The sequence below is a fragment of the Lepidochelys kempii genome, chromosome 11 (genome assembly GCF_965140265.1).
Source record: "Lepidochelys kempii isolate rLepKem1 chromosome 11, rLepKem1.hap2, whole genome shotgun sequence".
NCBI classification, from domain to species: Eukaryota; Metazoa; Chordata; order Testudines; family Cheloniidae; genus Lepidochelys; species Lepidochelys kempii.
The window spans coordinates 21598583-21623022 of NC_133266.1; the positions used below are offsets into that span (position 1 = coordinate 21598583).

General features: G+C 39.3%; 1 protein-coding gene across 12 annotated transcripts in view; it reads right to left on the reverse strand.

The window, feature by feature from the left end:
• The window catches only part of LRP1B (LDL receptor related protein 1B), a 1327274-nt gene that overhangs the window by 610912 nt on the left and 691922 nt on the right, over nt 1–24440 (reverse strand). For 11 of the 12 annotated variants that reach the window (XM_073305381.1, XM_073305383.1, XM_073305382.1 and 8 more), the window contains 4 exons: nt 21037–21259; nt 16692–16863; nt 10681–10824; nt 8968–9204 (listed from right to left, as the gene is read on the reverse strand). In XM_073305381.1, coding sequence (XP_073161482.1) covers nt 8968–9204; nt 10681–10824; nt 16692–16863; nt 21037–21259 — 776 coding nt within the window. Of the gene's footprint in view, nt 1–8967; nt 9205–10680; nt 10825–16691; nt 16864–21036; nt 21260–24440 lie in introns of those variants that run through there. The other variant, XM_073305386.1, reaches the window with a different exon arrangement.

The window sequence follows — 24440 nt, forward strand, 5'->3', positions numbered from 1 at the left end:
AGCATGCACAACCAGCCCTGCTTCTAGACTTTTAGTGGGCATCAGGCCTGTAGGAAGGGACGGAAAAAGGGAAGAGCTCATTCAGTTGTAGCTGGCTAGGAAGGGGAGCATTCAAACTGTTTTTGCTCATCTGGAGTCAGAAATGGAGTAGGACTGTGGCTGTTGTCTGACTATGCCAAAAGAATGACAAGAGACATTAGATATGGGTTTAATCAGGTTGCAACTTTCATAGAATCATAGAATATCAGGGCTGGAAGGGACCTCGGGAGGACATCTAGTCCAGCCCCCTGCTCAAAGAAGGACCAATCCTCAACTAAATCATCTAAGCCAAGGCTTTGTCAAGCCTGACCTTAAAAATATCTAAGAAAGAGATTCCACCACCTCCCTAGGTAACGCATTCCAGTGTTTCATCACCCTCCTAGTGAAAAAGCTTTTCCTAACATCCAACCTAAACCTCTCCCACTGCAACTTGAGACCATTACTCCTTGTTCTGTCATCTGCTACCACTGAGAACAGTCTAGATCCATCCTCCTTGGAAGCCCCGTTCACATAGTTGAAAGCAGCTATCAAATCCCCCTCATTCTTCTCTTCTGCAGACTAAACAATCCCAGTTCCCTCAGCCTCTCCTCATAAGTCATGTGCTCCAGTCCCCTAATCATTTTTGTTGCCCTCCGCTGGACTCTTTCCAATTTTTCCACATCCTTCTTGTAGTGTGGGGCCCAAAACTGGACACACTACTCCAGATGAGGCCTCACCAGTGCTGAACAGAGGGGAACGATCACGTCCCTCGATCTGCTTGCAATGCCCCTACTTATACATCCCAAAATGCCATTGGCCTTCTTGGCAACAAGGGCACACTGTTGACTCATAACCAGCTTCTCGTCCACTGTAACCCCTAGGTCCTTTTCTGCAGAACTGCTGCCTAACCATTGGGCCCCTAGTCTGTAGCAATGCATGGGATTCTTTGGTCCTAAATGCAGGACTCTACACTTGTCCTTGTTGAACCTCAGATTTCTTTTGGCCCAATCCTCTAATTTGTCTAGGTCCCTCTGTATCCTACCCCTACCCTCCAGCGTATCTACCTCTCCTGCCAGTTTAGTGTCATCTGCAAACTTGCTGAGGGTGCAGTCCACGCCATCCTCCAGATCATTAATGAAGATATTGAACAAAACCGGCCCCAAGACTGACCCTGGGGGCACTCCACTTGATACAGGCTGCCAACTAGACATGGAGCCATTGATCACTACCCATTGAGCCCGACAATCTAGCCAGCTTTCTATCCACCTTATAGTCCATTCATCTAGCTCATACTTGAACTTGCTGGCAAGAATACTGTGGGATACTGTATCAAAAGCTTTGCTAAAGTCAAGGAAAAACACATCCACTGCTTTCCCCTCATCCACAGAGCCAGTTATCTCATTACAGAAGACAATTAGGTTCGTCAGGCATGACTTGCCCTTGGTGAATCCATGCTGACTGTTCTGATCACTTTCCTCTCCTCTAAGTGCTTCAGAATTGATTCCTGGAGGACCTGCTCCATGATTTTTCCAGGGACTGAGGTGAGGCTGACTGGTCTGTAGTTCCTTCTTCCCTTTTTTAAAGATGGGCACTACATTAGCCTTTTTCCAGTCTTCCGGGACCTCCCCCGATCGGCATGAATTTTCAAAGATAAGGGTGAATGGCTCTGCAATCACATCTGCCAACATCTTTAGTACCCTTGGATGCAGTGCATCTGGTCCCACGGTCTTGTGCTCATCCAGTAGTCCAAAACCACTTTTCTCCACAGAGGGCTGGTCACCTCCTCCCCATGCTGTGCTGTTCAGTGCAGCAGTCTGGGGGATGACCTTGTTTGTGAAGACGGAGGCAAAAAAAAGCAATGAGTACATACTGTTTCCACATCCTCTGTCACTAGGTTGCTTCCCTCATTCAGTAAGGTGCCCACGCTTTCCTTGGCTTTCTTCTTGTTGCTAACATACCTGAAGAAACCCTTCTTGTTACTCTTAACATCCCTTGCTAGCTGAAACTCCAAGTGTGATTTGGCCTTCCTGATTTCACTCCTGCATGCCTGAGCAATATTTTTATACTCCTCCCTGGTCATTTGTCCAGTCTTCCACTTCTTATAAGCTTCTTTTTTGTGTTTAACATCAGCAAGGATTTCACTGTTAAACCAAGCTGGTCACCTGCCATATTTACTATTCTTTCTACACATCGGGATGGTTTGTTCCTGCAACCTCAATAAGGATTCTTTAAAATACAGCCAGCTCTCCTGGACTCCTTTCCCTATCATGTTATTCTCCCAGGGGATCCTGCACATCAGTTCCCTGATGGGAATAACTTTATTATTACATAGATGTAATAATATAATAATGTAAAAATAAATTTATTATTAGATAGATGTCTGGGACTAACCCGGCAGATAAAAATGTGCAGTAATCGCCCCACTGTATTTTCCACTGAATGCATCCGATGAAGTGAGCTGTAGCTCACGAAAGCTTATGCTCAAATAAATTTGTTAGTCTCTAAGGTGCCACAAGTACTCCTTTTCTTTTGACCTAAGAACCTTACTCATATCTATATGTATAACAATCTTTTAACCACAATACTCTTTCTTTTTTAATAAATCTTAGTTTAGTTAATAAGAATTGGCTGTAAGCATGTATTTGGGTAAGATCTGAAATAGTCATTGTCCTGGTGCGTAATGTATCCCATCTCTTGGGATTGGTAGAACTTTATATATGATTAACAAGATTTTCAGTCATCCTAATCATATTTGACTTAGCTGTCTGGGTGGGAGCCCAAGGCTGGAGCTTTGAGGGAACTGTGGTTTTGGTTTTTGGGTAACCAGTAAGGTGTTGTAGAAGCTATTTTGTTGCTGGCTTGGTGAATCTAATTATTAGAATAACCACCAATTTCAGGGATTGTCTGTCCCATTCTTTGCAGTTTGCTGATTGAGCATTCTCAGTGTGGCCCCTCCAGGCAACAATGGTCACATAGTCCTTCAGCTTTTTTTTTCAGGACTCACTCTTTACATAGCACACTTTCTCACACAAAACCCACTTCTGTTGATCATTGCTGTGGTAAACCACATTACATTTCTCATTCCCCAAAAGAGTGGTAAATTCCAGGACCAGACACAGACCTTAGGTCTCTTTCTGTGTCACAAAAATATGTGCATATCCTAACTCCGGAGCAGGGTAGAAAACCTTTCTGTTTGCAGAAATCCAGTACATGATACACTGAATGACATCAACAACGGCCTAAGGTAAAGTGCTACAGTTTTACCCCGTAGATGAAATATCAATTCCGCTGGGCTGCCACACACTTCAAATGCAATAATAGCATCTGTAAAAGGAGTCATTACTATCTCAATGAACTTGTAATATGATAAATTGTTTAACAACCTTTCTCTATGAGTTTGTAATATCTCTGGATTCATTATCATGTTAATAGAATTATCAAGGTTTCAAAATCCTTGCAATTTAAATATTTTCTTTTCCTGTTTGTTTTTGTCTTCTCATTTTTGTAATGATTTCCTTTAAATAAAAATGTAGCAAATTCAATTTTAAAATATGTTAAAACTTATTAAGAGTATGACATAGATCTATATAAAGCACTGAAATTAAGTCGTACCAAATGTTCATGCCATCCCTAAGTTGCCCTACTGAGAACAGATTTTTCAGCAATCATACTTTCACTTTTCATAATAGAAAACAAAAGACTGGAACTGGAGCTGGAACTGGTGACTAAAGAAAATCACAGCAAGACATCAGATTGATGATTTTTTTAAACTGTTAAACCTATAAATGTCCTCCACATCATTGTCCAGGCACAGCAGCTGTGAGCAAGGAGCATGGATTAATGAAGGTATGAGAGCACAGTTATTTTAATGTAAAAAGATCAATCAACATAAGGAAGGCTACTGCCAGTATCACTGAAGCTTATGTAAAAGACAATACAATCGATTTAGAGTAAGTCAGGATTCAGAAATTCATGGGTTTTGCATTGTTTTAATGGCAACCCTCCCCTGTAATTAAAAAGCAGTATGATCTTTTAAATCTGTATTCTCTAAACTACTGTCATGGTTTATATTAAAATAAATAAATAAAAGTATAACCCTTCTCGTCTTTCAAGATGCTACTCTTGGGTCTGTCCTGTCTCTCCTGTTCGTTTTACTTTCTTTATACAGTCCTGCAAGATACAGACCACCACCTGCAATGACCTGAACTTCAATGGGAGTCAACTAAATGTTTTTTTGATCACAAAAAGCAAATTAGTTGAAACTGAAACTTTTTGCAGAAATGTATCAGTTGCAACAAAACTTTTGTCTCGATGGTTTCTGTGGTCAAAACGAGAAAGTGATCCACCCCAGAATAGCAAATAGTTAAGGACCTCCACTTGGGTGTTTTATTATGCTTAAAATTTCCTGGGAATTCATCTGTATTTATTACAAAAATTAAAAATGGGTGAAAATCAGTGGAGAAAATTAACACAGCTTTGTGGGCAGGAAAAAAAACAACAAAGACGGAAAAGTAAGAGTATTGAAAGTAAATGCAGTTTAACGCTGTGGTTAATATTTTACTTTTAGCTTTATTTTTTAAAATTTTACTATGAAGAGGAAACTTTACTATGAAGCCACGCTGAAGGACTGGGGTCAAAATGGGGCTCTAGCCATCAGAGGCGGCAGATGGGTGCTCTCTCTCTCCTCAACTGCACAGCTGCAGCAGCTACAAACTCACAGTTACCTTCCTCTGAACAGGTGCACTGTGCCATCTGGTGGGAACTGTGCAAGGGACAGCCAGGTTTTGGGAGTTCTGACACTTGCAAAATTCATGTTAAAAAAAATCAGTAGACCCCAAACTTCAAGTTTTTCAAAACCCAAGAATTTTTCAGCTAAATTCAGTAAATTCCAAAAATGAAAAAATACATGTTTAAATCACAGAAAACTGGATGCAAACAGGTTGCTATGGAGACTGCTAGAAATAGGTCACATTTATAGGGATGGTATGTATTAGATGGATGGGGCAGAAGGTTTTAAAATACGCAAGTTTTCCGAAATACGTTGAACAAGCTCTGCTTCTACCACTAATAAACTAGAGAACTGGTGTATTTTGATCTTTAATCGTGTTTGATATGTATTCAATGTAATGTTCTGTCAAACTCTGAATGCAAGATGGCAGGCCACTTTCTCAAATGGCGAAAGAGCCTACAAGCAAGAGTAATTATGTCAGTCTCCTCACACTACTTGGACAGTGTTTTGGGGCCACTGGATCTGTGTAATTCCAGTTTCAGTAGCCCCTCTCCTGCCTTGGTCCAGTGCACTTCCATCACTTTCCACACTAAGCTTCGTCGACAAAGTAACCTAGTGTACTCCTACTCTACCCTCTTTAGGAAAATGCTGCAAAGACCTTCCATAGGCCCACCTATGCCAGAGTAAACTGTGTGCTATATTAATAAGAACTAAAAATCTAAAATAAGCATGAGATGACAAACTAGGATACAAGAGTTCAAAAATGGTCTAAATTGTCAACAATGGGCAAAGAATTACTTGCTCGCCACACTTGCTGAAATTACTTTAGTCTGCTAAATCAAACTCAATAAGTATCCAATTCTAACTATTTCACAGAATGTAATAAATCCTGTGACATCCATGCTATTGTGGCTTGTGCTGCAGTCCCTCAAAGTATGTACAAAATTGCAAATGTATGTTTTGGAATTTCCAAGCACAAATTAACAATATTCAGCATACCCAAAAAGATTAAAAATGGGGGGGGGGAGGGGAAATGCTACTATAAGATCTAATACATTCACTGTTTTAATTTCTTTCTGCTAAATTATCATTTAAAATTCATATTTAAAAGAAAGACCCAAGAACATTAAAATATATTCCTTATTCTTTCCTTTAGCTTCAAGTCAGATTATGACCAAGATGAAATCCTGGCCCCAATGAAATCAATAGCAAAATTTCCTTTGACTTCACTGGGGCCAGGATTTCACCCTAGATCTCTAATAGTTTCACAACTTCAATGAAAAAAGCATGAAGTATTGGAGTCAACTCACTACTGTGTGTAATCAGTTGTACTCTGATTTAAAGTTAAATAAAGGAATAAGGAATGCAATTTTGATCACTTACTTACTTCATAAGTAAAAGTTATCCTGAAGCAATTTTATCAGTGTTTAGCATTCTGGACATTCTACGGGATGTTGGTGATTAACTATATCACCAAGGAGGGGGACATCACATCCAAGTACAGTAGTGTACTTCTATTGACTTCAGTGGAACTGTGCTGAATTACTGACTGGCTTACTGACAACGTTCTAGCTGAAGAACTGGCCCTACATATAGGAAACGAAGACAATAATCATTTTTATTTTTACATGTCCCTTTACACAGATACATCCCAAAGTACTTTACAAACTATGTTGGCTGTTCAAACTACATACAGAAGTTCGGACTTCGCCCAGCCTTGCCCACATGCATAAGGAATGGCCAGGGTGGAATGAGCCTTTTCCCCACTCTCCTGCGACCTTTTGTCCTTGTACTCCCCAGCATGCAAGCATTATGTGGGTGCTCCCTGTTCATGGGAGCTCTAACTGAACAATCCTTAAATTCCTTGAATGTTTCTGATCTTTGTTCCAGTGCTCAACCAGCTCTCATTTTGAAAACCTGAAACCGGGTTTATAATGCACATTTGGAACCCTAATTATAGCTACCATTTCTGGTGCTGATGAGGGTATCACCTCTACTGTCTCTTTTAGGAGGAAACTTGCTGGGTGCTGTCAACTAGTTACCTACACTACACAACTGTTTAGTACAAGAAGCTAAAAATGAGGATTCACAACTGAAACCACAAGGGGAGTCAAGATACCACACTGCAATGTACTTAGCACTCAATTCTCACTCAGCAGCTAGTAGGATCAGGTTCCTGTGTGGGCAGACTGAAATGACTTGAATTGGAATATTGCTAGGGCTAACACACCTACTCTTGCAAGAAGTGTCATGCACAAGTAATGTGGACTTGTGATCAGAGAAATGGCAACTATAGCAGCATACATATTAATTTTTTAAATGATAAAAATACCATGACAAGTGCTCTTCAAATATGCTTAGTATTATGAAACTATCTGGAGCTCTGACTAAGTTAGCGTATGTCTACACTTCAGCCTGGAGCACGCTTTATAGCTCAGATAGGAAGACGTGCTAGCTTTGCTCAAGTTAGCATACTAAAAATAGCATTGTAGCCCAGGTGGTAGCAGTCTGTATATGTACCCGGGTGTCTGTGGGGGTTTGTACTCAGGAAGCTAGTCACAGCTGCCACTTATATTAACTCCAGCTACACTAGGCTTTTTACTGTGCTAGTCTGAGCGGAGCTAGCATGCGTATGTCTACCCAAGCTGGGAAGCATGCATAAAACAAAAGACAAATTCCATGGTGTAGCACATGAGAACTTGGGACACATCATTCTCAGTGGAAGGGATCCAGCTACAGAATAAACTTACGGAGTATATTAGGCAAATCCCATCAAACTATCTTTAGGAAACACTGCAAAATGTTCCTCTTTGGAAAAATATTTCCATCATAACAAGAATGGCAACAGAAGAAGAAGAGCTCTGTGTGGCTCAAAAGCTTGTCTCTTTCACCAACAGAAGTTAGTCCAATAAAAAAATATTACCTCATTCACCTTGTGCAACTTACAACATTGATCTACCCAAACACTTGCCAAAAACAAACAAACAAACAGGGTTTTGTAACAAACAAATCTACCAACCACCATCAGAATTAAACATATGAAAACAACGTTTATTTGTATCCCCAAAAGCACAGTATAAAACCTAAGATCATATACACACAGACACCATAAAAAGCTTTAATTAATTACTGATATATCAAACCAGCGTATTTTGCTTATATCAGCCCTATAAAGTGAGACCTTTAAAACACTTTTTACATAGAAAATGTCCTTTGTCATGCCTCTTAAGCAGACCAAAGATGCCTTAAAGCTGTTGGAGAAACCCACTGGTGAATTCCCCGTGCAGGGATACTTTATATAAAGCTGGTGTGGGTGGCTTTGTTACTTCAGGCACTAGCTGCCCTTTCCCCATTGTAAGGGGAAAATGGAGGTATGTTGGGGGTGTTCAAGGGCAGGGCATGGAGAAGGAGAGGATGCATACAGAGCAGAGCTACACATGACCCATTATTAGCATAAGATTCCAGTAGCATAAATTAGGTTTACCCTTGCATAGCCCTAATGTGCTAGAGCCATGTGACCCTGTTAGGGAGCCGCAACTGGCTACCAGCAGCCTTCTTGCTTTTCTGTTCAGTCTGTGCAGCTCAAATACAGTGGAGAATCAAGTCCAGAGTGCTTTTTATTACAGCCAGGATTTGAATGAAGCCCTACCAGTGAAGGCTGCTGAATCATCCCACTGGAATTCTGGCCATATCACCTCACCAGCCAACAGTCCCATTTTGCAGTCTTTGTTCAGGCCTCTGCCAAAAGGGAAATTGTGGTGTTCTTCTTAGCAAACCTTTTTCCACTCACGGGCATCCACCAGTTTTGGACACTTTGGGCTTGATCTAGCCCAATTTATTGACTTTTTTCCACTGGCATTACTTTATTTATAATTAACTGCAAACTATCTGGTATCGGGAGGATCTATTATGATCTACAACATCTCAAGTCTGATTTTCACAGGTGCTGAGAAAACATGGAAGACAATGAGAGCTGCAGGTGCTCAGCATCTGTGAGTTTTCCCTCAAGAAACAAAAATGCAAATGCAGAGCTGTAAAACAGGAAAGGAAGGGAAAAAGAAATTATCTAAACTTCTCCAATCTTTAAAAAGGTTTAGTTTGGCTTCAGGTTCAGTTAGAGGTTTGGGTGAGGCTCTTCATCGATTTGCATTCTATATGGATCAGTTCACCCTCTCATTAGTGACATTCTTTTGCTGTTGCTATCATCTCCCATCACTTACCATCTTTCAAGATTGTCTCACGCTCTGTGCCATCAATTTTCTGTCGCCCAATCAGGAAGCTTGTAGTGTCAGCGAAGTAGATGTAATTGGTCTCAGCATGGAAGTCCAGAGCACGAGGGTTGACCAGGTTTTCTATGGGGATCATGTATTCATCAGCGACTTTGGAATTCAGGTCCATTCCTCGTATGATTCCCGGGCGTCCCTTCCCATAAAACAGGAACAACTCATTCTTTGGTCCTGGAGAAAAAAGATTGCAAAATGCAAACAACCAATGCCGCCTAATCTTCTTTATGCTGCATGATGTCACGTGTTAATTAACCAGCACAATTAGAGGTTTTTTATTCAATACCAAAAATTAAACCCTTACATATTCTGAATGTATCTAAACTCAAAATGATAGCTAATTACATTACCTTAATTAAAATACAAATACCTCTGAGATTAGGTTATATCTAATTAATCATTCTTTTGTCTGTAACAATCGACTTTGCAAAAACATGACAGATCATAAGATCACACTGGCTACAAAGTTAAACAGCATGTATAATATTGTAGGCATTTAATTTTACAATTCATTAGGCTCTGTCGAGGCTGTTGTAGACAGTGACTGTGGCATTCATTAAATCTGACAATACAGAAAACTTCAGCAAATTCAAAACAGACCACTCAAAATCTTTCATCTGAAGACAGGCAGAAGCAAATAAATCAAAAGATCTTATTTTATTTCGACAGTGCTAAGAATCCACACAAATGACTCAAAGTTTTGCTGCAAACATAAGAAAAAAATATGGCAAAACTTTTAATCAATGCCTCTAGAGCTCTATGTTGGGTTTTTAAATCAAATCCGTTTGGTTTTAGCGGATGTACATAAAATTCAGTTGTAAGGTGGGAAGAAAGAATAAACTATTTGAAAATTTCATCAGATTTTTTTATTGATGCCCAAACCCCAAAAGCTTTTGAGAATCAGTTTACCTGTAAGTGTCAAAATACAAGCATCTATCTACTTGTGTGGTCCGCATCACACTATTATCTGAACTAAATCAAATGTCTTTGGCCAAGAGATCAGACTAAAAATCTCAAAAAAACAAGCTCTCATATAAAACTTTTAGGACTCATATTTTGGCTGGGTCAGATAATCCACAGGTTGTGTTTCTCTCAGAATACTCCATCTGCTATTGGTCCCAGCCCAAATCAGGAATTTTCAGAGAAGAAATACTTAATCTTCAAAAAATGTTTGCATTTCTTATGTTACACAAATCAACTTGTTCTTCCAAACTATGATGGACAAAACCCTGTTTGCCTTATTCACACAGTGTTACTGCTTATGAATCAGAATGGTGAGAAGGATTTGACCCGCTGTGGGTAAAAATTAATGTGAAAATATTTAATTCTGTTGCAGTACTGATGTATTATGACACCAAATAAACAGAGTAAAAGTTACTAAATGAAAATTTGGAAGGATTTGTTTTTGTTGTTGTTTTTAATTTTAGTCAATAGTGCCCCAGGTTCAATTTACCCACTTCTATAGAATGAATTTAGTCAGATAGCTTTAAAGGAATAAAAGGAGAATGTGAGCAAAATGGCAGGTGCATACTGCAAACAAATTTTACCTAACAACTTATGTTATTTCTATTGTTGATGATGATGTTAATTAACACTCAGAATTCTACCCTGAAATATTAGCTGCTAGGAAAGTGTTTGATTTTAACATACTTTTGCATGACCTGCCATCACTTCCCAAGACGAAGCCAATCCTGCAGCGACAAGTCCGTGTTTTGTAGTTGCTGCTGAGCAGACAGATGTGCGAACAACCCCCTGGCATTCCATATGGGTCTACTTCACATGCATGGCTTCTGACTACAACGAATGAAAAATAGCATGCTTGAAATCCTTTAAAAGCAAGATAATTATATGCATCAGCATGTTGAGAGTTTAGACAGAAAAGCGAATCTGAGCTACAATCCATCTCTTCCCAGGATACAATCATAAAAAAGGTCAATTTTTAAAGATGATGCCCCAAATAGAAAAGTATATAAATTCGAAGTGTGATAATGTAGCTATTAAACCACATTTCACATTGGAGTAGGTATGCAAGCACTCTGTATGAGCAATAGACTGAGAAGCATTCGCTGAAGTAGCACATCACAGTGCAGACTGACATTATTTAACAGAATACAGCGTGTGCTCCTTCCATGCCAACTAAACTCAGTATTGATCCACACCCTGGCTCTATACCCTTGTGGAGGAGTCTATCATCTCCCAGTCATTATGCTCAGGGAGGACAGGACCGGGATTTTGGCACATCCATGTACAGGGACGAAAAAGCAGTAAGGCTCCCCACACACTCTTTTCCACATTTGCACACTGTGCAGAGCAAGCCACAGTTTGCTCAAAATGTTCATTTCTCTTGGTTTTACATTTTAAAGGCATACTTCTGAATTAACAGTAAGAGTACCCAAAATTAGGTATGAAAATATTTGATAATTAAAATAAGGAAAAAGACTTACCTTCTAATTCCACTTGTCTGAAGATATCATCTTGAAGGATTCTTATTCAGGGTTGTTAGCTACTTAGTAATTCTCTTAGTTCTTTAGATTTATTGACACTTGAGGGTACAGACAGTGGGGCAGAGTGTGAACTAGGCCACCTATTGACGGGCACATACCACCCCTGCCAAGTATAAATGCTGGCCTGCAAACATTCTAATCAGATCCTAGGTTTGTAACCTATCATTTAAATCAGCTTCTATACCAAATGACCAGAGGACACCAATTTTTAAAAAGGGCTCTAGAGGTGATCCCAGCAATTACAGGCCAGTAAGCCTGACTTCAGTACCGGGCAAACTGGTTGACACTATAATAAAGAAAAAAAATTTTAGACATATAGATGAACATCATTTATTGGGGAAAAGTTAACATGTTTTTTTTAAAGGGAAATCATGCCTCACCAATCTACTAGAATTCTTTGAGGGGGGTCAACAAGCATGTGGACAAGGGGATTCAGTGGATATAGTGTACTTAGATTTTCAGAAAGTCTTTGACAAGGTCCCTCACCAAAGGCTCTTAAGCAAAGTAAGCAGTCGTGGGATAAGAGGGAATGTCTTCTCATGAATGGGTAAATGGTTAAAAGATAGGAAACAAAGGGTTGAAATAAATGGTCAGTTTTCAGAATGAAGAAATAGTGGTGTCCCCCAGGGGTCTGTACTGGGACGAGTCCTATTCAACATGTTTGTAAATTATCTGAAAAAAGGGGTAAACAGTGGGGTGGCAAAATTTGCAGATGATATTCAAGATAGTTAAGTCTCAAGCAGACAAAAGGATCTCATAAAACTGGGTGACTGGGCAACAAACTGGGCAGATGAAATTCAATGTTGATAAATGCAAAGTAATGCACATTGGAAAACATAATCCCAACTATACACATAAAACGACGGGGTCGAAAGTAGCTTTTACCACTCAAGAAAGATTTTGGCATCATTGTGGATAGTTCTCTGAAAACATTCACTCAATGTGCACGACAGTCAAAAAAGTTAACAGAATGTTGGGAATCATTAAAAAAGGGATAGATAAGACAGAAAATATCATATTTCCTCTTTATAAATCCCTGGTACACCCACATCTTGAATACTGCTTGCAGACGTGGTCGCCCTATCTCAAAAAAGCGATATTGGAATTGGAAAAGGTTCAGAAAAGGGCAAAAAAATTATTAGGGGTATGGAACAGCTGCCATATGAGGGGGGATTAATAAGACTGGGACTTTTCAGCTTGGAAAAGAGACGACAAAGGGGGTATATGATAGAGGTCTATAAAATCATGATTGGTGTGGAGAAAGTAAATAAAGAGATGTTATTTACTCCTCATAACACAAGAACTAGGGGTTACCAAATGAAATTAACAGGCAGTAGGTTTAAAAACAAACAAAAGTAGTATTTCTTCACACAGCGCACAGTCAACCTGTGTAACTCCTTGCCAAAGGATGTTGTGAAGTCCAAAACTATAACAGTGTTCAAAAAAAGAACTAGATAAGTTCATGAAAAATAGGTCCAACAATGGCTATTAGCCATGATGGGCAGAGATGGTGTCCCTAACCTCTGTTTGCCAGAAGCTGGGAACAGGCGACAGGAGATGGGTCACTTGATTACCTGTTCTGTTCATTCCCTCTAGGGCACCTGGCATTGGCCACTGTCGGAAGACAGGATACTGGGCTAGATGGACCTTTGCTCTGACTCAGTATGGACATTCTTATGTTCTTATCCTGTGACTGATTAGAAGGCAGAACTGCCAGAAAGAAAATCTCATTCTAGATTAGCAACAGAATATTAAAGATGTACCTCAGAGAAAAATTAAAAATAAGATGCAAGGGGAAAACAAATAAAAATAAATGTAACTTTCAAAGTGTAATAGGAGGGAGGCAAGTGACTCAAAATCCTTAAAGATGATATCCTCTGATAAGCAAAATTTCTGTGTGTTCTAGCTTCTTAAAAGCTTCTGGTATATCTTCTGTGAAAGAAGTGGCCAGATGAAAGCCTTCTTCCTCCACCTAGGTTTTGACCATGAAGACCTGGTAGTCCACATTGCAATGGACTGTGGCCAAGGACTTTTAATCTATTTATCCAAATGTATTCTGGGCACAGGTGTTACCAGCCTTTCCTCTACCCATGGCAACTCCCACCAACAAGGTTTGTACAGAGGATGAGGCAAAAAGTCAGAAACCCATTGCATGTGTGGGGCGGGTAGGGGAGATTGTAGTCTAGGAACCTCTCAATAGTGGGTCTTGTAGGTTCTTGTAGTTTTAATTCAAAAAATGCTGACTTGGACAGTTTCTATAAAAACTGGTTAAAGCAAAGATCATCCCCTGCTGAGACACTTCCTTTGTTCTTCTCTAAAGCAGAAAAAGTATCTACTATCAAAAGAAAGCCCCAGTTCATCTGAGTGCCTCTTGCATGGAGGAACACTCTCATCCGATAAGCTAAGTGCTTCCAACTACAAAACCGAGGCTCAAAAATATCAAGATGTGAATGCTTGATGAAGACTTGGTTTTGTTGGCAATAGCAGAGAACACTTTGCTGAGGAAGCTGTTCTCAAGAAGAAGCTATGACTGTGTCAACATATGCAGCATTGACACTGAGTCCTGGTGCTCAACGATCTTGTCCAACTCAGGTTTCAGCATTGAGCACCTTGGACTGGCCTCATGCCAGATTTCTAGGAGTTTCCTTGAGATTCCTCAAGGAGGGCTTGGAGGTGGCACCATGTTATTATTCTTCCACATTGGTAAAGTTGGAAGTCGCAAAGTGGCCTTACTTCCTCTTTAGATGCCATACTTGAAATAATGGGGGGGAAGGTCCTTAAAAGCCATTGGCCACAACTCATGACATTGAGGGACTTGCAAGACTGAAAGAATACCAAGTACAAAGACAGACACAAACTATAAGATGTTTGGATTCTCAACAAACTTTTGTCCTGGAGCTCCTGGGACTCAGACACTGGGGTGAGGATGACAGTGCCGGCACAAGAGGACTAGGAAACTAGCAAAAATGCCACAACAGGGGCAAAAAGAAAGGAGGGTGGGAGTTCTCAATAAGATTAGTGACACCTGCACACCACAGGTGCTGAAGCACCAGAGTGCTAAGAAGAAAAGGTACCAAAGCACTGAGAAAAACAAGTGCCAGGGATCATGGTGCTCAAATAGGATAAGTACTGCTGAAGGATACCAGACAGGCTTAATTAGAATCCTGGGTGCTGGAGATCAAAGAAACAGTCTCCTGTGGGTAGATCCTTTGCCAACTTGGTGAAGGAGAAAGTGACGGGAGCATTTGTAAAGCAGTGGGGTTTTTGCACAAAAGTGAAGATCCATGATGGATGCTGGACAGCAGGATGTGCTACACCTAAGTGAAAACACGGCCAGTGCTCTTTCCAGAGCACTTTTTAGGCATTCAGGATCATGATCTTCCCTACCTTTTCCAGATATGCCTCATCTGAATGCTACCTGCTACACTAGTTCCCTAGTTCAGTAAGCCAAATTATGGGTTCCTCCTCTATAGTGAGCTTGGAGATGGATTCCTATGTTCTAATTTCACCCTCCTAGCACACCTATGCAGGGCTCAAAGCCTACTTTATTTTTTATTTCCAACTTTCCCTTTTTTTCTTAATAAAATATTATTCAAATTCCATATTCTAAAGATAGAATAGAAACCTAACCAAACTGAGATAGCCCATACAGCAAATCTTAATGAGCAACAAACGTGTCCATTCAGAACATAACAACTGGTCTAGTGTAACAAAGAGCACAGGAGAATACCACAGTCACAAAGGATGTAACAAAAGTTATATCAAAAATCATATATCCTGTGCGCTAAACCTCCTTGCTCCCCATGAGGACAAGATGTCAGCCTATAGCAGTATGATTCTTTGCAATGCTCTTCATGGATGACATCTGCAGATCAGTGTTCTCAACTATAGGTTGAAAATCAGTTCAGCCAATCTATATCAAGTGAGAGTTTGACGAAGCTTCAGAATCCTTTCTAACCTAACAGTTCAATTATATAATAAAGTTCACATTGTTCGTAAAGCTTGTGTGCCAGTTTCCATGTTAAAGTAGCCAAAGCAATAATATCTGTTCTTGTGAATGATATCTTGTTGGGAAACCATCATTTTACAAAAATTATAGCCTTACCTTTCAATGTCTGCACGCTTAAAATTTCCACAAAAATCAGTGGGTATTTTGAGTGTGCAAGGTATGCAGGATCAGGCCCATAATTAGAACTGCAGGAATGGGATTTTCCCGTCCAAAACAAAGTTTGAGATTTTGAATGTTTTCATTCTGAATCAGAACAAAAACAAGAAAACTCAAAAAAAAAAAAAAGTGAGGAAAAGATGAGAAATATTCCATTTTAGGAAAAACTTTTTTTTTTGGCTTGCTGACTGCCATCCTAACAGGTGTCCAGGCTGCCTGAAGTCCTGGGCTGTCCATCATGTGGTCACCTGGGAAGCCAGGCAGCCTGGAAATCTTGGAAGCCTGAGGTGCTGACCAACCAGGAGCCTAGAATCCCAGGAAACCCCAGCCTTCAGCACCCCACCAGCCAGGGATTCAGATATCCCACCAGCTGGGAAGTCTGCAAGCCTGGGGATCCTGGCTCCCTGGCTGCTCACCAGGTGGGCAACCTGGGATCCTGCAAGGCAAGAAGGTAGCCACCCACTGAGCCCTGAAGCCCAGGGAACCCAGCTTATGGCAGCCCGTCAGGCAGGCTATTGGGGATCATAGGAAACTTCAGTTCTCAGGAAGCTCATCAGGGCTCACTGCCATGGAATCTGGAAGCTTGTGAGCACAGAGAAGCGAGTGGACTAGCTTGCAAGTTGGCAGAAAACTGAACAGGCAGACAAGATTGCAGGCTGCCTGCTTTCTGTTGAATGTTTTAACAGAATCAGCTCATTCCAATGGAATCTTTTGAGTCTGTCCAACCAGTATTTTCCAATGGAAAACTGTTCCATAGGACTGTTTTTGACCTGCTCTACTGATATCTATTTTCCTAGCAGATGCACAGAAGATTTACATAAGTAACTCCATTACTTGTCATAGGGGTTTTCTACATAAAAATCATATCTATTATTATGCCTGTTAGAACAAAGGGCAGCTTAGCCCCCAGCATTAACTACAAAGATTTCAGTGAAGTTACACCAGAGTTGGCTCCAGAGAAAAGTGTACCACAAAGGGAATTTTGAGCGTACCTGATGGTTGCGTTCTTTTCTGATAGACATGGATCTCTCTTGCATTTTCCAGTATAATCAGTGCCTGAACATCTGTGCGATTGTATCTGTTTATTCGTAAGATGCTGAAGTTATCTGAATTAGTTGCATATAGATAGTTTTCAAATACTGTTAAACTATAAAGATGCCTAACCTGAAAAAGAGAAAAAACATGGCTATTTTTATCAGGACTTTAGAAAATAATAACAATAAATAATAAGAATAATGTAACATGTAGAAACTGAACTGTATAACAGAACCAGTTTTTGAAAAAGTAAATAAATATTTTTAAAATCTCAGTGAAGACTGTCAAGTGATTTCTGCTTTCTTTTTACTAGAGAAACATAATATTTTTATTAAAATTCTTGTTTTACAATTAAATTTATGTAAAGACAGAAAAAATCAATATTACACACACACACACAAAATACACTTCTATAAGTCTTTGACTTTTTTTTTTGTCTTAGCTGTGTCTGTCTTTTAGAGTGTAAACTCTTCAGGAAATGTTTTAAATTGTGCCTTGCACAGCATCATCCACATTGTTAGTGATTAACAAATAAATAAATAAATAATAGCAATAGCATTCAGTAAAGAGTAGTAAAAGGCTATTATCTACATACAAAATGGAAGAATCATGCATGCACAATACGTAAGGTGAGTCACTTTCTTATTTCAATAACATTATAATTAGAGTTGAGTGAATGCCGTAAAATGTTTTCAATAAATATTTTCTTAAATTTTTTAATGAGTTCCCTGGGGTGTACCAGGCCTTTGTGGCTCCTACTGGATGGCCCACTACTCTGCTATATCCCGCGCTAGGAAACAGTGAGATGGCAGCAGAGGTGGGTCCTCCAGGCCTACCCAGAGAGGCCTCACTAGAGCAGCTATCTTGGAAGCTAGAGAGATTTGGTTCTCCAAGGGCTAGAAGAGCTAGAGACAACCAATGATGTAGCAGGCTCAGATAAAAGGAACTGCAGGGCCTTTGCAGACCAGTTTCTGGCTGGGACCAGAGGAAGAAGAGTGCTCCCCCCTGACCTGGGAACAGAGAAGAACCCAAGAAGGTCAAGGGGCCTTGTAGGAAGAGGCCCAGGGAAACAGCAGTGATGGAATGGAGTGAATAGTATGTAGTTGCTGTGCATGGGGTCCCTGGGTTTGAACCACAAGTAGTGGGTGGGCCTGGGTTCCCCTACCAGCCACAAGTAAAGTGGCATAAACCCCCAGAAAGGGACAAGCCTTATTTGGGAGTCAGAATAAAGGGATGAATTTAAAGGACCCAGAACTGGGGCTGAAGACCCTCGTGGGGACAAACAGGCTGTTTAATTACCAAACTCTTTCATATCCAGAAAGGGATTAATTTGGACTTTGTGACTTGGCCAGAGGGCCAAGCCATCGAAGACTGATCAAGGTAAGATGGCAATCTGTAAAGGGGAGCAAAGGGGGAGAAAAGCAATGTAGTCCCCCATCCAGTTGCTCAAAGGCACTCCACAGGTGAATGCCCTGTTACACCATCCTAGCGCTCCATTTTGTGTTGACTTTCTGTGAATTTTTGGTGGCTGTGTTTTACTGGCACAAATGCTTGCTAAAAATAAATTCCAACATTGTATTCATAGTATTCAGGCTTGATGTGTGTATCTATGCATGTGAGCAAGTGCATTCATTCAGTCAAGAAATAGGGACACAAAGTTAGTTAACTAACCAATCATTTTTATCAAACAATTTGAATATCAAACATCTGATACTCCAGAGACTGTTTGTGACCAAATGAAAGAGTTTTTTAAAAAAAGTAAAATAAAAAAAAAATCTGATGGTAGATATTCCAAAAGATTAACAATTGATTCAATTAATCAAGGAATTATTCACTGTGATGTATCCACTCAGCTCAATGTTATGCTGGACACCTTTCTAAAAATTCTTATTTTGTACAACTAAAATCCCACCCATTTCTGAAAATTACTCCTACCGGGCCAGAACTTGGCATCCATACTCAGATCTTACTCAGTCAGAATTCTAAGTTGAAATTAATAAAAATTTTGCCTGATTAAGACTCAATATTATTTAGTCCAACCATAGTAATAGGGATGTGAAAAAGAAAACACTGAAAATAATGATGCACCTGCATCACATTGCAGTAAACTATTACAATACCAATGTTTTACCAGGAAAATATTATATTTGTAAATGTTTTAATATTGAAGGAATAGAGCCCTGTGCTTAAGAGGAAGATTCCCTCCTGCATGATCATCTCCTTTCTCCCCCATTTGCCCATTTCTTAACATTTTATTATTCATTTGCATCCCATTGTGAGGTACTATACTTACTTAACTGGAGTTGTGCGACTATATTTTTATGATGTATTTTAGGATGTTTTAATTATTTATTTTCATCTGTTTTATGCATTATTGTGATGGTTTTAACCATAAATGCAATTCCCCAAGTATCTTGAAAACATGAAGAGACACATAGCTTACTACCAATGAAGCCAAAGAGACTATACATGATAGTACCAGTAAGCAATAAGCCGATTCTTGTTTTCAGGATCAAGACTTTAATATCTACAAAGAATACCAGTTAATATACTGGAATTCTATAGATTTAAAGAAATCCATTTTTATCATTTGTATGAGATGAACAGACTTTTATAAGAGCAAAAAATAGAATTCCATTTACCAGTGTTTAAATATGTCTATATGTTCAATCAGCTAAAATTTCTGTGTTTATTTGATTATATAACCTCCCCTCCTGTTAATAATTTCTAGCCCCTAACTTTCCGGTAACGTCCAGCTTCCCAGTAACTGGATCAAATCCAGCCCTGGGATAAACAGACAACTCCATTGAAATCCACTTAAATCACCAGAGTGGACTGAGATGATTGATAGGTTGCTCCTTCTGTACGTGATTTAACAGGCTGCCCTAATAGCCAGTTGGAATCCTTAACTTTTTGCTACTTCTCACTCCCTCAAACAACCAGCATTCAAGGATACATCTTCTGTTCTCTCCATTCTTATCTAGCTAGGTTGTTAACTAAAGCAGTTCCTCTTATCTGTTTTAGGAACTGTTCTTCAGCATCTAAGATCCCTGGAAAAGAGGAAAAATAAAACAGGCCAAATTGTAATCTTTGCTAAGGCACTGAGACCAAATCTGTGATAGTAAGCTTCAAAAATTGTGTGCCAGTTACTGCTAAAGATGGACCCCCTTCTAATCTAACTACATAGTGACAGAATGTGCCAGCAGCACCAGATGCTGAAAGGATTCAGATTTACAGGAATCTCCTTTCCAGTACAATTGGCCAAAGGCCATGGCCAATGCAGTCTATTACAGATATGGAAAAGCCTGATATCTTCCTCTCAGCCTGCCCACATGAGCATCTCTCTGCTATTCCCTGTATTCATATTTTAAAAATCAAAAAGTTAAAATATCCTGTTGTCTCTTGGTTGAGCTGGGGTCAATTTCAAGTCCATGCTTCAAGTCAATTTCCCTTTGCTGGAGAGAAACTGATATCACAGATGGATGTGTAATGTGCTCATTCTGAAATTGCATGTTTTTAACTACTCTATTTACATGAAACTTGTCAATCTACAACTGAGATCGACCCAGCCACACATGGGCAACTCCAGAAGCCCCAACTCTGTCACTGTGAGTAGCCACTAGGAACAGCTGCCTTTGTCGTGGTCTCTTCAGGTTTCCAACTGTCCTCCCAACTGCCACAGAATCTTTCATTCCCTGGCAACATACTACACTCTAGTCAGAAGCCAGAAGGGCAGCAACAGACACACCACACTGCTGTCTGCTGATGTATTACTGCTCAGCAGATTTATCACTGTCCTACAGCTTAAGGACTTGGATTCAGCTCCTACTGAAATCAATGCAAAGACTCCCACTGATTTCTATATTCATCCAGACGGCCTAGACTGGTGAGCACATCTCACTAATCATCTTTTCCTTCTTTGGTGTTATCAGGATGCATCTCCTCACCCCTACATCTCTTCTTCTTACGGTACTAATGCTATCCCCTGCCTAGACTTACTTCTAACTCTGTAATGTCCTTCCATTTCCCCCTGTTGAGATCCTTACATCTGTTCCTCTCCTCTCCTAGATTATCTCTCATGTGTATCTCCTAAGAGTCACAGCACAGGATCTGGCCCATACACTGTAAGGTGAAATAAACAGCACATAAAATAGAACATGCAGCTGAGAACTTGTTTACCGGACTCATTTGGAGCAAACAAGAATAGTGAATCTTATGACAAATATTTGTTAATGCTATGCACGTTCTTTTAATATTATTACTTTTTTATTATATTAGAAGAATCATCAAATAAATACTTACTTGTCGGCCTTGAATTACTGTATGTCTGTTTCTTCCTTGATAGTCAACAACTTCTATGTAGTCCAAATATATGTCTATCCAGTAAACATATTTATTGACCAGATCTACTGCAAGAGCAGTTGGCTGCTCAATTTTAGATTCTACTATCCTTGTTCTATTCATCCCATCCATGTCACATCTCTCAATTTTGGCAACATTCCCATAGTCGGTAAAGAAAAGTTTTCTGTTGAAAGAAAATAAAGTGTTGTGGGTCTGTTTTTGCTTTGTTATTTTTTAAGAGGGTGAGCTTGATGAGTAGGTCCCCAGTGGGGCATTTTGTAAAACAAGTTTTCATTCTAATTCATTTCAGTGGTTACATCTGTTAGTAACCCATAACCATAACCATATAATATCAGCCATAAACAGAGAAATCTGCTAATGAATACTGTAAGGCATGAGGGAGCAGGTTAACTAAAGATGTGAAATATTCCAGCAAATGTGCAATTGCATTGGATTTTGTTCTGTTTTTGTTAGAGAATTTTTTAATGTATTGAAAAAGATGTGCCTTGAGGGAGCCAGTACTGCTGATTAGACATGAAATTCTTATGCAACTAAGTGCATCAGCTCAAAAATGTATGTGTCTTATGTGTTGTGTTTATCCTGCTTTTTAAACTGCTCACTGTATTTTTTCTTTCTATAAAGGCTATTAGAATTTCATTTATGTAGATGCTAAGATTGTTACAAATAGTAGAGATCAGCAAAATTGTGATAATTAAGCTGCTAGAAGCAAATGTACTATGTATATTGACAGATATAATAAATGCAAAAGTAATCCAGAGTTCTAGATGCTCTCAGATATTCCAAAACATAACATTTCACAAAAGAAGGCAATTTACTCTATATTTCAGTTTTATCCATTTTGGGGGAAGACAGACAAGGAAGGACTACTAGCCCTGAAGAACCTCTAGTACATTTATTTTTCCAAAATGAAACATCCTGTGCAAGATTAACAGAAATCTATCAAAGACTTAAACATACCACAAAGGCTTCTAAGCCTGATAGTTTGATTACCATTCACTATGTTTAGTAAACACAAATCAATTTCAATTAACTTGACAATATTTTAACAAGATTACCTTCTCATGAGACTAAATTGCATTTGTAAATAGAAGACCATCTTGCCATGACTTTAACACTATCTCAAGAATAATTCAATTTCTAGTTACTGAATGTTATTAATATTACCTTGAGAATCAAAGATTTGATTTTCCAGATTTAGTAAATTATCTGTTAGTTATCAGCATTAATGGAACATTATGTAAAGCCCAGGGTATCTTTTTGTTGAATAATTATCTAAAAATTAATTGTTTTAGTAATTGTAGCTTCCACTGAGCATTTAATATTGCAGTATGTGGTGCCTGGGAAAGAATGTGGAGTTGCAAAGAAGACAAATGAAGATTCTGTTACATTATTAATACCTTACAACAAATGAGAATATATTTTGAGTGTAGGTCAAAAGGGTCTCACATCCAAGAAGACTTAAAAATAAAAAATACATTACAATAATGTTTTAAATACATGTAGTTTAGAGGAAGCTGCTTCTATTGTGTTAAAATGAACTGATCATATTAAGCTTATTCTTTAAAAAACACCAACTGACCATTAAAAACTGGTGGCATGATATAGCCCAGAATTACTAATTATATTGTGCATGGAGCATGGTACAAATGACATGAGAAGCGTATTAAACTGAGAAAGTTAAAAATAGCAAAAAAATACAATTAATTTAAAATTACAGTCACAAAAACAGTATCTTAAAATAATGCTATCATATTAGCATATCAAATTAGCTATCATAAATTTTAAGCCCTCTCACCTATTGCATTTAAAGTTAGACCGGGGGAAAAAACCACTAAATGTGCATTTACCGATATATGGTTTGGATGAGCTAATAGATCCTTTCCATCTCATACTTGCTGAATAATATAAAAGCTCAACTCAAGATCTCAAAATCAAACTGGATTCTTTCAGGGGTTTTTTTTTGTTTGTTTGTTTTTTTTTTGTTGTTTTTTTTTTTTTAAACAGTAGCACAAGTAACCGATTATAGAATTGGAATTTAGCGGACCACATTGTTGATAGTAAACTCTTTGGGGCAGGGATCATCTTTTTTGTGTGTGTTTGTGTAGTGCCTAGCACAATGGAAAATGCACAACCAAATTCAGCACAGGGATAAATTAAGACACCTGAGGTCTCCGACATTATCAGGCCCACACAGGAAAGGTTCTCACAACCAATGCTGTGGCCTCCAAAAACACTGCCCTGCCAATCATCATCATTCCTGGACTGCAGCTTTCTTTTAGAGCTTGAAAGACTCCTCCCCACAGTACAGCCCCCAAAGATTATATTCTTCCATCACAATTCTCATTTTTCCTTTTCAGACTTTCCTCCTTCCCCAGCTCCTACCTTTCCGAGTTATCACTCTTTTAGCTTAGGGTTTTAGCTCTTTTCAGGTTTCCAAAGCAGCACTCCACCAGTTTACACTTTGTTTGCATTCCCAGTTCTCTCTTCAATGATCAGAGATGGAAACAAATGATACCTGGGGTTGTGGAGCATAATTGTGTGGCAATACAGTGAATTCCACAGCAGTGGAATCATAGAATACCAAGGAGCCTGCCTGTACCTCCCTATCTGCCATTCCCCACACCTTCTCTCTCCCTCTCTCTCTTCCAGGTCTCCTCTCATCATAAGTAGAGCCCTGCAAATCTGCGGATATTCATTTTATATCTGCGGATACGGATATTCACGGACCATGTTCGCAGATTGCATGCGGATACAAATTTTGTTTCCGCACAGCGCTCTAATCATACGATCAGGAAGCACTAGAGAAGGAGAAAAATCTCACAAATGCACTAGTGTTTCAAGTGCAATGTCTTCCCACAAGACAACGTAATGTGAAGAAGAGATATTTCTACAACACAGAGCATATTGGAAACCTGATCTTAACTAGCAAAGGAGAGTACTTGTGGCACCTTAGAGACTAACCAATTTATTTGAGCATAAGCTTTCGTGAGCTACCGCTCACTTCATCGGATGCATCTGATGAAGTGAGCTGTAGCTCACGAAAGCTTATGCTCAAATAAATTGGTTAGTCTCTAAGGTGCCACAAGTACTCTCCTTTTCTTTTTGCGAATACAGACTAACACGGCTGCTACTCTGAAACCTGATCTTAACTGTGTTCTCTAGGCACTATAATAGACATACGTATTAATAACAACAATAATAGGCTTTTTACCTGTTTCCCTATAAAGAGTTGCGGATTTAGTGCCAGTTAGAAGGCAGCAATGAATTGGGCTGCAGTCAGTGCCTCCTGCTCAGGAGAGGGCAATACAGAGGCTCCCTTGAAGAACAAGACTAAGATCAAAGGG